The 13,967-nt window shown below is 41.8% G+C and overlaps 1 protein-coding gene across 1 annotated transcript in view; it reads left to right on the top strand.

Moving 5' to 3' along the window:
- LOC143637868 (dynein axonemal heavy chain 9-like) overlaps positions 1-13,967 on the top strand; it is a 76,076-nt gene that overhangs the window by 15,714 nt on the left and 46,395 nt on the right. The window contains exon 6 of the mRNA XM_077105174.1: positions 11,264-11,524. Within this exon, the coding sequence (XP_076961289.1) occupies positions 11,264-11,524 (261 nt within the window). The remainder of the gene's footprint in view (positions 1-11,263; positions 11,525-13,967) is intronic.

The following is a 13,967-nucleotide window of genomic DNA, read 5'->3' as shown; positions in this document are numbered from 1 at the left end:
AGCATCTTACAGTGGTTGGTGGGAGCATATATAGAAGAGGTGTGTGGTGCCTACAGAAGAGGAGATCAGGACTGATGCCAGGTACCCTCATGACAACTCATTCTCATGTGAATTGATCCAGTCCCATGAAATCAAACTTACTCCTGAAAGATGGCATTAACCCTTTCATGGGGGTGGAGTCCCTGTCACCTAGTTGCCTTCTACCAGGCCTCACCTCTTAATGATTCCATCACCACACCAGGGACATGGCTTCCAGAACATGAACCTTTGAAAGAAAATCCACACACAAACCGTAGCACCTTCCATCCTTAGAAGGAAAGGAAATGAATGGTGGAGAAAGCAGTTTCAGGGCCATAAGAGTTTTGATTCTTTTCTTCCTGTGTTATCTGTCAAAGAGCCGTTGGGACCCACTTCTTAACTTCTGCCTCATTTCAGGCATTTCTTCTGATGCTTCCAAGTTGCTGGCCACCCTAAGAAGGCCCTGTCCTCCGGCCCTTGTTAGATTTTTCTACTTAACTCTTAAAAATGGAACAGGTCTATTTCAACCTACTCTTCTGCCCTTGAGAATCGGGGATCGCTCTGGCACCAGCTCTGCCCCTGCCTTGGCTCCCTGAGGATCACTGCTCAATTGATGGCCCCTTTCTCTTCTCTGCTTACCAGTAGCAGAGACGACCCTCGTTCAGGTGATGAAATCGTGATCAACTTAGTTCCTAGAGGTCACATGTTCCTGTGGATGTCTAAGCCTTTTCTTTTTTTTTTTTTTTTTTTGGTCTCAGAATTTTGCCTTTGGGGGCTGAGGTTGTAGCTCAACGGTAGAGCACTTGCCTAGCACGTGTAAGGCACTGAGTTTGATTCTCGGCAAATAAATAAATATATAAATGTCTGTTGACAATTAAAAATATTTTTTTTAAAAATATGATTTTGTCTTTGGAATTCCTCTTTTGACTTGCCTCTCCTCTCCACTTCAGTTTCTTTATTTTGTTCCACATTTTTTTGTGCATTATAGTTATATGCACTGATGAGATTTGTTGCTACATATTTGTACATGCGCACAATAACAATATAACCATATAATGTGTCCAGTTCACTTCCCAGTACTTCCAACCACCCCCCCTTGGTCCTTTTCTTCTACTGATTTTTCTTTGATTTTTTTTTTAAGAGATCCACCCCCATCTTTCTTTCCTTTCTCCTTGCTAGCTTCCACAGATGAGAGGAAAACATGCAACCCTTGACCTTCTGAGTTTGGCTTATTTTACTTGACATAATGGTCTCGAGTTCCATCCATTTCTCTGAAAAATGACATCATTTTATTTTTCTTTATGGTTGAATAAAACTCTATTGTGTGTATATATAGTACATTTTTCTTTTTCCATTCATCTGTTGATGGACACCTAGGGTGGTTCCATAGTTTGGCTGTTGTGAATTGTACTGCTATAAACATGGGTGTGCGGGTATCTCTATAGGATAATGACTTTAATTCTTCAGGGGAAACACCGAGGAGTGGTACGGCTAGGTCATGTGGTGGTTCCAGGCCTAGCCTTTTGAGAAGCCTCCATACCGATCTTCATCTACTTCAGCTTCTTGATTCAGAAACATAATCTGTCTAAAGGATCTGAGTTCATTTGGCAGGGTGAAGTGGGCCCTTGTGATCCCCACACCGTCTGGGACTGAGGAAAGCCCTCTTCTGTCATCTGACTTTGTCCATCTGGTCTGGTCTCTCCTCTCGGAGCACTGGCTTGCTGAATGATTTCCCTGATCCCTTTATCCATTATGTTCTTGCTCATTATTTCTATCCCTTTGGCCTTTTTCTTTGTGTTCTAGGGCAGCTTTTCAAGTTTATCTTACAACAATACTGATTTAACGGTCTGTGATGCTACTCTGCTTCCTGTACTTTGCAATGAAGACTTTTATCATTTCATTGCATTTTTAATTTCCTAACAGCTCTTCCACATCTCATCCTTTCTGCTTTTCGGTAAAAAGCAAATGGTATACCCTATTGCCTTTTAATTTCTCTTTTCCTGAAACTCTTTCACCAAACCATTCTACGGATGACGCCAAACGGTTTCCACCGTATTGTTTTCTAGGTCTGATAATGGACCATTTTCAAAGTGGTGTCGATTTTCCATCTTCTAGATGTTATTGCTTTCTTTCTCTGTTCTGTAGTGTTGTACAGATAATTTTTTTTTCTTTATTTACCTTCAGGCAAGGTGAGATAATTTCAAATTCAATGTCCAACAGCAAATGACATATGCAAATGACCCTACGATACTACTCCCTTTCCACTTGTGTCATGACCACAAAAGCAATTTACCGGATTGTTCATCTTTGCTACGGAAAGGCAGCATTTTTTTTTTTTTAGAGAGAGAGAGAGAGAGGTAGAGAGAGAATTTTAATATTTATTTTTTAGTTATTGGCGGGCACAACATCTTTGTTTGTATGTGGTGCTGAGGATCGAACCCAGGCCGCACGCATGCCAGGCGAGCGCGCTACCGCTTGAGCCACATCCCCAGCCCCAGAAAGGCAGCATCTTGTCCATCAGTCACCTTCTGTTCCTCTCAGTCTCTGAATTTATGGAACACAATTCTAGAATGTAGTACTATCAGATTCTTTCAACATCTCCCACCTCTTCCCCTTCCTTTGTTTCCTCATTCCTTCAAAGCTCCTAGAACATTCTACATTTCTACCAGCCATTCCCTGCTCTACTTCCTGCCCATTTATCCTCTAGGAATTGCTGGTTGGTTGTGTAAAGAATGGCGGCCAGGGAGCAAGGGACAGGAGACACTCTGACCCTCTCTAGAGCAGTAATCTATTTTGTGCAGATGCAGGGTCCTTGAGCAGACAATGATGAAGGCACACAGGTCTGTGTTCCTGTTTTAGGTGACCTCTATTTAATAAGAAGAAGACTGGTGATATTGTTAGGTGAATCCAGCTCTATTATCCCATGTCCTGGCATTAAGTTCAGTATCAGACACCACAAAGGCCATCTTTTCCGTCTGTATTTTCCACTTTAATGAATGATACTTCTGGCTACCCAGTTACCTAGGCCAGAAACCTGGGAATTATCCCAGACTCTGTCACTTAAACATTTAAGAATGAACGAGTCTTAGCCAGGCACAGTGACACACACCTGTAATCCCTGCAGCTCAGGAGGCTGACACAAGTTCAAAACCAGCTGTCAGCTTATGCAACTTAGTGAGGCCTTAAGTAACCTAGTGAGACCCTATCTCAAAATAAAGAATAAAAATGGCTGTGACTCAGTGGTAAAGCATCCTGTGTTCAAACCCCAGTATCAAAAAATCAAAAAAGAAATCAAAAAGTCCTATGTGTTTCTAAAGATCTCTGAAATATGCCCATCCTTCTGTATCCCTATTTTCAATGTCTTCATTTAGACACTTATTAACAGGATTATTTCAAAAGGCCGAACACTCAGTCTCTCCCTGACTCCAAACCTGCCTTACCCACGACTTGTGGCATCCTCCACGCAGGACAAAATCCTTGGGATCATCCTTGATGCTTCTTATTGCTCTTTTCTCTTGTATGCACACTTAAACCATAAGAAGTTTGGGGGCTGTAACTTCAAAGTACACCCCCAAATCTCTGCACCCACCCCCTCACTGTCGGAGCCACTGGCCCTATTTTACCTGGGTAGCTATAACACCCTTCAAACTCATAGATCTGCTCCTACTTTGGTCCCTCTATAGTCTATCGTCAAGTTGAGCAGGCAGAGTTGATTAATTTAACACATAAATGAGACCATGTCATGCGTTTATGTAAAACCTAATGCTAACTCCCACTCCTCCAGGGGACCGAGCTCCTCTCTAGCTGTGACTCTACCTGTGACTCTCAGACCTCATCTCCTATCACCCCGTACCTGTGACCTCTGTCTCTATCAGACTTTCCCTTTGCTCTCTGCTCAGACACTAGGCCTTAGCACTGGCCTTATCCCTCTCCCTGGACATCTCCCTCTAACATCACCAAGGCTCAGTTCTTTGCCCAATGCCACCTCTTCAATGAGTCCTATCCCGATGACCTCATTTTAAATCACAGCCCTTCCCTTAGTTCCCTTGCTATAGCACACACCCCCATCTAACATAATCTATCATGGACTCCATGAGTTGCATTTATTGTTTGTTATCTGTCTCCATCCTTTGGCTCTAGGGTCTGTAATGACAAGATCCTTGTCTGTTCTGTTCACCCATATATCCCAGTGCCTAAGAGTGCCCGCACAGAGGGAGCACTCATTTTACATTTGTTGAACAAATGAATGAGCAATGCTGTTGATCAGTGCTACCTTTACATATTGTTCCATCCTTTCCCTCCTCCACACTGGACTCTGGAGTTCATAGGTGCTCTTTGCGACTCCCCCAAAACTCCTTTCCTTGTGCCTTCACCTTGTCACCTCATCCCTGCCAAGACCTAAACCATTTGCTACCCACCCACCCCCCATCTGTTTCTAATCTCCAAGCCATTATGAATTTCCTTCTCTGAGGTTTCTTCCTTGACTTCTCTTTCTTCTGCATATATCATACTATGCTGTTATCAGTTCTTCAAAGAAAAACAGCAGGATCCATTTATGTTCTATCTCAGAGACCAGCACATAGCAGGTGTTCTGTTAAGTTAGTAGCTAAATAGGTAGGTCATAGGATGATGGCTGGATAAACAAATTAGCAAATGTGCAGCCCTCAAATCGCCTACAAGTGCAGAGTGGGGGTGGAAGGTGGTTTGGGGCAGTAATGTACTCATGGAATAGATTCCATAAATGCCTATTGATGGTTATAATGATGATTCTTCTAGTTAAAAATGGCATTTGGGGTTCCTAACTCTGGAGTAAACTATTCATCTGTAACTGTTTCTATGGTAGAAAGAGACTAATGTGTACTATCATAACTAACATAAGGATAATGACTTGAATCATATTGTCATTAGACTCCTGTTGCCTGACTATGACAGTTCCAATACTTATAACCTAGTGGGAGCAGGCTAAATGGCTCAGGATATAATTTTATTTAGCCATCTTGGTTGTAGCCAAAGTAGTAATGTTTGTGATCCGAGTGACAAAAATCAACCATTTGTGATAATCTAAAGCTTATTATCTTTAGCCTTACAGTTCATACTTAGAGTTGATCACAAATGTAGCTTCAAATCCAGCATAACTGAATTTGACTTAGTTCTGCGTCATCTTGATTATTGAAGAGCAGAAATCTTGCGTTTCAGTATGAGTAGTCATTTCAGGAGCTGTGGCTTGGGTATGTTTGGGGGTTTCCCAAGGGCTCATATGTAGAGGCTTTGTCTTCATCCTGGTGGTGCTGAGGTAGTGGAAACTTTAGAGGTGGGGGTCTAATACAAGGTAATTAGGTCCTGGGGTCACTAGCCCTGGAAAGGATGAATGGTCTTGCAGAGTTACTTAGCTTCAGAAAGAGTGAATTGTTATAAAGTGAAGCCATTGCATATATTTAGCCTCTTCTACACACAGCCACTTTGCTTTCCACTTTTCTGCCATCTTGTGATGAAGCTAGGGCACCCTCATCACCAGAACATTGATGCATACTGTTTGGACCCTTCAGCCACCAGAATTCGTGAGCCAAATAAACCTCTTTGTTTTATAAGTTATCCAGCATCAAGTATCTTCTTACGCTATTGGAATAGGTTAAAAACTTAGTTCTTGGAGGGCAGTCAGTTCACAGTTCAAACTCTACCTCAAAGTGTTTTCCTGTCAAGGATCTTTGTACCTTCTCCTCTCTGTGGTAGTGTGAGGTTTCAAGAAGCAACTGATAAACATCATGGTGTGATTCACCAGATTTCACTGGCTCTCATGAAGGTAGGCTGGCCCTGGAGGGTCCTTAGGTATCATCTTCTTCTGTCTTTGCATCAACTTTAACTTCAGGCTTCATGGTTGGTGCAAATTGTGGTCTGTTTCCTGGCATGTTCAGAGCCCTCAACCTGACTTGGGTGCCTTTGTCCCTCCCTGGCACTGTCCAGAAACCACTGGGATCATCATTTCTATATAAAATTCAGGCATATTCATGAGGAAGAGGAGACTGTTGGTTGAAGAAATGTTCACAAAAGGCCTAAAGGCTATTGCCAATTCCCTGCATATAGGATTTAACTCACACGTCTGTCAATCTGAATGCTTTTTCTTAAATTCAATTTTTTTTGATTGACACATGATATTTGTACATATTTATGCGGTATAATATAGTGTTGTGATCCATGTAAATTAAATTCAGCTTATCTTGGGGTTCTCAAATAATCTCATGCCACCAAATTTACCTGAAGTTAGTGATTTATTAATTCATGATGTTTTTGTCTGGATTTTTTTTTTGGGGGGGTGCAAGTGAAAGAATTCAAAATTCATTTAGCAAGAAAGAAAAATACAAAAATGAAAGGAAGAAAGGAAAGATAGGAAAGAACAGGAGCAGAGGGAAAGAAGAAAGAGAAAACCTTAAGAACACATGAAATAGTTATCAGGACTCTTGATGACAACAAAATTTACCTTAAGTTGGTCTAGACCAAACAATTCACTTCATTGTTGACCTGCTTAAATAAAAGCAGGTAACTTCTTTTAAACTACTAAAAAGTCAAATACAGAGGTTAATTTGGACAGAGCTGAAACTAGTTTGTTGTAACATGTCCTGTTCAACATGGTTCCTCCATTCATGACAATGGGAATCAGTCCTCCCCAGCAATCATAAGGCCTTGGGAAGGGCACGTTTTTCAAAATGAAAATTCAACTATATTGCCAGAATAGGATGCAAAGTTTTTATCAGATCCATCAACGTAGCAGAGATGGAAAGAAAAAAAACACATGTACCCAAGAGAAACTTCCTTGAAATCCCAATTCATATCAGGAAGTGTTGAGTGACTACAGAGACACAGAATAAGCAGAAGAATTCTCTAGACTGCCAATCCACAGGGCACTATTCATTGCTGCTAATCACCCTGCTTCCTCTTCTTTGGCAAATGGTGATATTTTCCCTCCCTCCCCAAACATCCAGAGGAGCCAGCAGGATTTTCCACCCTGGGCAATGTGGGTAGTCATGTGTGCCTTTGACACCCCCTGCTCAGCTCCTCTGATTTCTCCTCACATCATTACCAAGGTGGCTGGAGTTCTGGGGGGAAAGTTCCCGAGCAGCTTGGTCTCTCTGTCATTATTGGTCCTTGAAGAAGGGGCCACCCGCACCCCCCATGTTGTCACCCGTCTTTGTCAAAATTCCCCCATTTTCCACTCATGTTCCCAATTCATGGGGGCCAACAGGACTGAGGGAAAGGGTCTCTCCTATGATCAGGGCACTGTCCCTCTTAATCTTCCCATCCAGGTTTGGGGGTGTCTAAATAAGGTGGAAATCCAAAGTGTGACTCAGGTGTTTTGAATAAAGAAGGAAAAGGAGTCAAAAAAGACTTAAAGTAATCTGTTCCAATTCCCTATTCTATTGCAAAAGAATCATAAAACTAATCTGAGTTCTGCCTTCTCTGATTTTCAGGGGAGTGGCCTAATTCTGACTGGCAGGACCCTCATGTTGCCCCATGTCATAGCTGAAGGGCTATTAAGCTCCCATTCACAGTGCAGGGGATTATTTACCTTGGGGCTGAGGTCACAAGCCATATCTGCAATCAACAAAACAAAACAACAATAACCAAAAAAAAAAAAAAAAAAAAACCACTTCAATTTTCTCAAATCTCCCAAGATTTAAAAAGGAACAAAAAGTTACTGGTGTGTTTGCTGACTGGAGTGATTATGCAACTCAATCATTTTGATTTACAATTGCATCTTTGTCCTTGTAGAAATAACTCTCTGCAGCTGAACAACGGGAGATGGAAACAGATTAACCTTCCAACATGTGAATATAAGAGGAGTTCTAGGGTGCAAGCCTCTATTTGAGGTTAACACAAAGTCTCCGGTTTCCATGAATACACAAAATTAAAGAGCATTCTTTTTTTTTCCCCTTTCCTTTTCTTTCCTTTTGATCTGCCATGAAAAGGGAATTATCAGTGGTGTCTAAGCCTCAGTTTTATATTCGCCCTGATTATTTTGCATCATAAAGCCTTTGAATCTGTTTGACGTATTCCAGGAGCTCTGAATCTTTGGTAGTTGTGTGCAATAGGCCGCAGGAAAAAAATAAAGGCAAGAGGTCATTCTGGAATGGAAAGTTTATGAGCCATATTGCAAATACAAATAGCTTTTCGACTTTCAAGAAATAAACAGGTCTGTGTCTTCCCTGTGCATCTGAAAAAGGCCGTTACACTCCATCAGTGATTCTCAAACCTACATGGACATCAGAATCAACCGCAGGGCCTGTAAAACACAGATTGCCTTGCCTCACCTCCAGAATTTCTGGCTCAGTAGGTCTGGAATAGGGCCTCGGGGTTTGCATGACTAATAAATTCCTATGTAAAGCTGATGCTAGTCCAGGAAGCAACATTATGAAAACCACTGCACTGCTGATTTTGAGTGTAAACAGAAGACCATTCCTCTCTTCCCAGTTCATGAGATAAATAGATGGTTTGCCAGCACTGATGTTCCCATCACTTCATCATATGCCTCCAAATGACATTTGACTTCAGAAGTTGGATAGGGGAATCGAGTGGCCTGGACCACCGGAATTCTTGCTATCACATTATTTTAACCTGGTCATCTATTTCTATTGAGGATTGTGGAAATCAATGAAGACCAACCAGGAGAAGTATCCAAGCTATTTAGGGAGAGCTTGCTACAGGCCAGGAAATCTGCCACCATCACTGGTATTTAGCAGAGAGCCAAAACCAGGCAGAGAAGTGGAAGAGCTTGATGATGAGGAAGGAGAAGGATGTCCAGTGCACCCTGAGAGCAGGCCAGGGAAGGGACAGGTGGGTTCACTAGAAGTAGGCATCCTATATAACTGGTCAGGGAGATGTGTTGGGGTTTTTGTTGTTGTTGTTGTTGTTGTTTTGTTTTGATTGGCCCTACATTGGAATAAGAGACAAAAATGAAGGAAGTTGGAGCCAGGCACAGTGGTGCACACCTGTAATCCCAGTGGCTCGGGAGGCTGAGGCAGGAGGATCTTCAGTTCAAAGCCAGCTTCAACAACAGCGAGGCGCTAAGCAACTCAGTGAGACCCTGTCTCTAAATAAAATACAAAATAGGGATGGAGATGTGGCTCAGTGGGCGAGTGCCCCTGAGTTCAAAAAAAGAAAAAAAAATGAAGGCAGTCATCCATTATTAATCAAGTCCTAGCCATTTGAGGCTGATTGTTCTAGGGTTATTGTAAGTCTTCCTGAAGGTTGTGGGTCAGAGTTCTGTTTTTTATATACAGTCTTGCCATTGTTCATCTGTATATTTAGTCTCTCAGACAACACCATAGACATCCTCCTTTTTGTATATCCTAGGAAAATCCCACATTGGTTAGTTTTTTATGTAATTTTTTTAATTTATGTATGACAACAGAATGTATTACAATTCTTATTACACATATAGAGCACAATTTTTCATATCTCTTGTTGTATACATAGTAAGTATATTCATACCAGTTCGTGTCTTTATACATATACTTTGGATAATAATGATCATCACATTCCACCATCATTAATTACCCATGCCCCCTTCCTTCCCCTCCCACCCCTCTGAACTCTCTAGAGTTCATCTATTCCTCCCATGCTCCCCCCCCCTCCCTACCCCACTATGAACAGCCTCCTTATATCAGAGAAAACATTCAGCATTTGGTTTTTTGGGATTGACTAACTTCACTTAGCATTATCTTTTCTAACTCCATCCATTTACCTGCAAATGCCATGATTTTATTCTCTTTTATTGCTGGGTAATATTCCATTGTGTATATATGCCACATTTTTTAATCCATTCATCTATTGAAGGGCATCTAGGTTGGTTCCACAGTTTAGCTGTTGTGAATTATACTGCTATAAACATTGATGTGGCTGTGTCCCTGTAGTATGCTTTTTTAAGTCCTTTGGATATAGTCCGAGGAGAGGGATAGCTGGGTCAAATGGTGGTTCCATTCCCAATTTTCCAAGAAATCTCCATACTGCTTTCCATATTGGCTGCACCAATTTGCAGTCCCACTAGCAATGTATTAGTGTACCTTTTCCCCCCACATCCTCGCCAACACTTATTGTTGTTTGTATGCATAATAGCTGCCATTCTGACTGGAGTGAGATAAAATCTTAGAGTGGTTTTAATTTACATTTCTATAATTGCTAGTGATGATGAACATTTTTTCATGTATTTGTTGATGACTGTACCTCATCTTCTGAGAAGAGTCTCTTTCAGGTTCTTGGCCCATTTATTGATTGGGTTATTTGTTTTTTTGGTGTTTAGCTTTTTGAGTTCTTTATATACCCTAGAGATTAGTGTTCTATCTGATGTGTGATGGTAAAGATTTGCTCCCAGGATATAGGTTCTCTGTTCACCTCACAGATTGTTTCTTTTGCTGAGAAGAAGATTTTTTAGTTTGAGTCTATCCCATTTATTGATTCTTGATTTTAATTCTTGTGCCACAGTTGTCTTATTAAGGAAGTTGGGGCCTAATCCCACATGATGGAGATTAGGGCCTACTTTTTCTTCTATTAGATGCAGGGTCTCTGGTTGTATTCCTAAGAAGTCCTTGATCCATTTTGAGGTAAGTTTTGTGCATGGTGGGAGATAGGGGTTTAATCTCATTTTGTTGCATATGGATTTCCAGTTTTCCCAGCATCATTTGTTGAAGAGGCTATCTTTTCTCCAATGCGTGTCCTTGGCACCTTTGTCTAGTATAATTGTAGTTATGTGGGTTAGTCTCTGTGTCCTCTATTCTGTACCATTGGTCTACCAGTCTGTTTTGGTGCCAATACCAACACATTGGCCAGTTTTAATTAAACAACTGATATTTATTAAGGACTTTCTATGTGCAAAATTCATTTGGGGATATAGCTCAGTTGGTAGAGTGCTTGCTTTGCAAGCACAAGGCCTTGGGTTCAATCTCCAGCACCATAGAAAAAATAATTTGTTGTTGTTTGGTGCATGAAATTTTAAAAGACATACCAATATCAGTGAGAAGAAGCCTAAAACATTGAGATATCAAGGAGAAGTATCAGAGTGCCTGTTGTTTAGAATATTCCATCAAAGGGGAGAGAGAGTCCAGTTCCTTTCCTAGATCAGAGAGCTGGGTTTCACCGGGGTACATAGCTTTGCACCTTTGTTTGCATCAGGAGTTGGCTCTCTGTTCTGCAGAGATGGGTCTTCAGGGTCATGCCTGCCTTACTCCTGCTAAGCCTCTTTACTTCTCTGATGCAGGTGGATGATCTGAAAGCCAAGCTGGCCACCCAGGAAGTGGAGCTAAAGCAGAAGAACGAAGATGCAGACAAATTGATTCAGGTGGTCGGCGTGGAAACTGATAAAGTGAGCAAAGAGAAAGCCATCGCAGATGAGGAGGAGCAGAAGGTGGCCCTCATCATGCTAGAGGTGAAGCAGAAGCAGAAGGACTGTGAGGAAGATCTGGCTAAAGCAGAGCCGGCACTCACGGCCGCCCAGGCCGCCCTCAACACCCTCAACAAGGTAGGAAGACTGCCTGCCACACCTGACCACCTCCAGGGGTGGGCCAAAGACCACCTGGTGTCCTGGTGTTCTCAAGACACATAAGGGCAGAGTTGGGAGGGTTCGGGTGACCCCAGATGCCATTGCTTTATTCACTAAGTAAACAAATACTCATTTAACTGACTCTTGTGTCAGGGTCCAAGAGCTACCACAGAAATCCCATAGATGTTCATCATAGAACCAACCAGAGCATGAAAGAGCACTTCACAGATGAGAAAACCAAGGCTCAGCAAGGTCACTCACTTTCCCACAGTCACAGGTGTCAATATTAGAGTCAGGACTTGAACTGACATCTTCAGAATCCAATCCCTAGATCTTCCAGTGTGGCAACCCAGGGTCCTTTTGACCTTTGAGTACCACACAGGGCACAAGAGCTTTCTAAGGCTCTTTCATAAATGTTTAAGATATAAGTCTGAAATAAGATACAACGTCCCCTCTGTCTAATCGAAAGTACCTCTATTCTTCCCTACCCCACCCCGTGTTGTGAATTAGCATCCTCATATCAGAAAAAAACATGAGGCCTTTGGTTCTCTTGGGATTGGCTTATTTCTCCTAGCATGATATTTTCCGGCTCCATCCATTTACCAGCAAATGCATTGTATATGTATAACACATTGTTTTTTATCCATTCATCTGTTGAAGGACACCTAGTTTGGTTCCATAGTTTAGCTATTGTGAGTTGAGCTTCTATAAACACTGATGTGGCTACATCACTGTAGTATGCTGATTTTAAGTGCTTTGGGTATAAACTGAGGTGTGAGATAGCTGGGTCAAATGGTGGTTCCATTCCAAGTTTTCTGAGGAATCTCCATGCCACTTTCCAGAGTGGTTGCACCAATTGGCAGTCCCACCAGCAATATATGAGTGTACCTTTTTCCTTCCATCCTTTTCAGACCTTTTTACTTTGTGTTTTGAGACAGGATCTCACAAAGTTGTTTAGGGCCTTGCTAAGTTGCTGAGGCTGGCCTCAAACTCCACCTCCCTCAGCCTCCCAAGTTGTTGGGATTTAGGCACATGGCACCATGCCCTGCAAGTCATTGAAGTTCTTGATCCCTATGACACAGAAAAGAAAGAGGAATTAATGTGCTGTTTATCTCACACTCCTATACAATCTATTAACAAATTTGACCAATTTCAAAGTATATCCAGAATTTGAATGCTTTATATCATCTCTACCGCTGCCACTTGGTCCTAGCCACCATCAATCATCTCTTCCTTGGGCTGTTAACAGCTTCTTCATAAGTCTGTGTCCAGTGCTGTCTTTGCCCATTAGAGCAGTCTGAGTAATCTTTTCAATTATTATTTGTCTTTATTGTATATTGACAAATTATAATTGCCCATATTTATGGGGTATGAAGTGATGTTATGATTTTTTGATTCAATGTGGGATGATGGAATCAAGCTAGTTAGCGTATCCATCACCTCAAATACTTAACACTTTTTATGAGAGGATTTGAAATTTATTCCTTTAGTGGTATCAAAATACATGGTACTTAATTATTAAATATATTCACCACACTGTGCAGTAGACCTCAAAAAACTCAGATGTATTCCCCCTGTCGAGAGTTTGACACATCACATTTTCTTTAAGCATTCATCCAGTGATAGACACTTGGGTCCTGAGGTTGATTCCATATCTTATCTGGTGTAACAAGTGCTGCCACAAACCCCAGGAGTGTGGATACCTCTTTGCAGACTGGTTTGAAGTCCTAGAGTAAATACCCAGAGTAGCATTACTGGATCATCTGGCAATTCTATTTTCCATGATGTCTATTCTGATTTACACTCCCACTGACAGTATGCAAGGGCTCCCTGTTCTCCGTCTCCTCACTGTTGTGGGGCAGGTCACTCAGAAAACACACCAAGTCCCAGTTTTGTCCAAATGGAAGAGTCTTTATTTAGCAGGCTGGTAGGTGACTGCTCCTCTCAGGACCCATAACTGTCTCTGCAAGGAAGAGCCCAGAGCCTGAGCATTTTAGAATATTTAAAGGCAAAAACCACATCTAGGTTGACGTAGCTGCAAGCAAGCAGGTATAGAAGCTGAACTGAGCAATTAGTGAGACAATGCAATGGGTGCCTTGGTATTTCTCAAGGGACTTTCCAGGTTGGCATAGCAGCAAGCAAGCAGAAGGGAAGAGGGTCAAAATGACCCTAGTTCAGTATATGTTAGAGAATGGTTACTAACGTCTAGACAGTCAATCTCTGACAAGGTACATTGCCCAAGGAAAAGGGAAACCAAAGAGAACAATTTTATATTGTATAAGAATTGCCATTTTGTGTTTCCAAGTATGTTATGCTAGGTGACAATTAATGGGTACAGAGACGGGGCTTTCCCATGGGAGAAGCATTTCTTACATGGTATGGAGTCCCAGGGTAAAATGGAGTCTGTTTGGTCCTTGCCCGT

This window comes from Callospermophilus lateralis, chromosome 14 (assembly GCF_048772815.1).
Source record: "Callospermophilus lateralis isolate mCalLat2 chromosome 14, mCalLat2.hap1, whole genome shotgun sequence".
NCBI lineage: Eukaryota > Metazoa > Chordata > Mammalia > Rodentia > Sciuridae > Callospermophilus > Callospermophilus lateralis.
The sequence above is the reverse complement of the archived record's forward strand: the minus strand, read 5'-3'. Positions and strand labels throughout refer to the sequence as shown.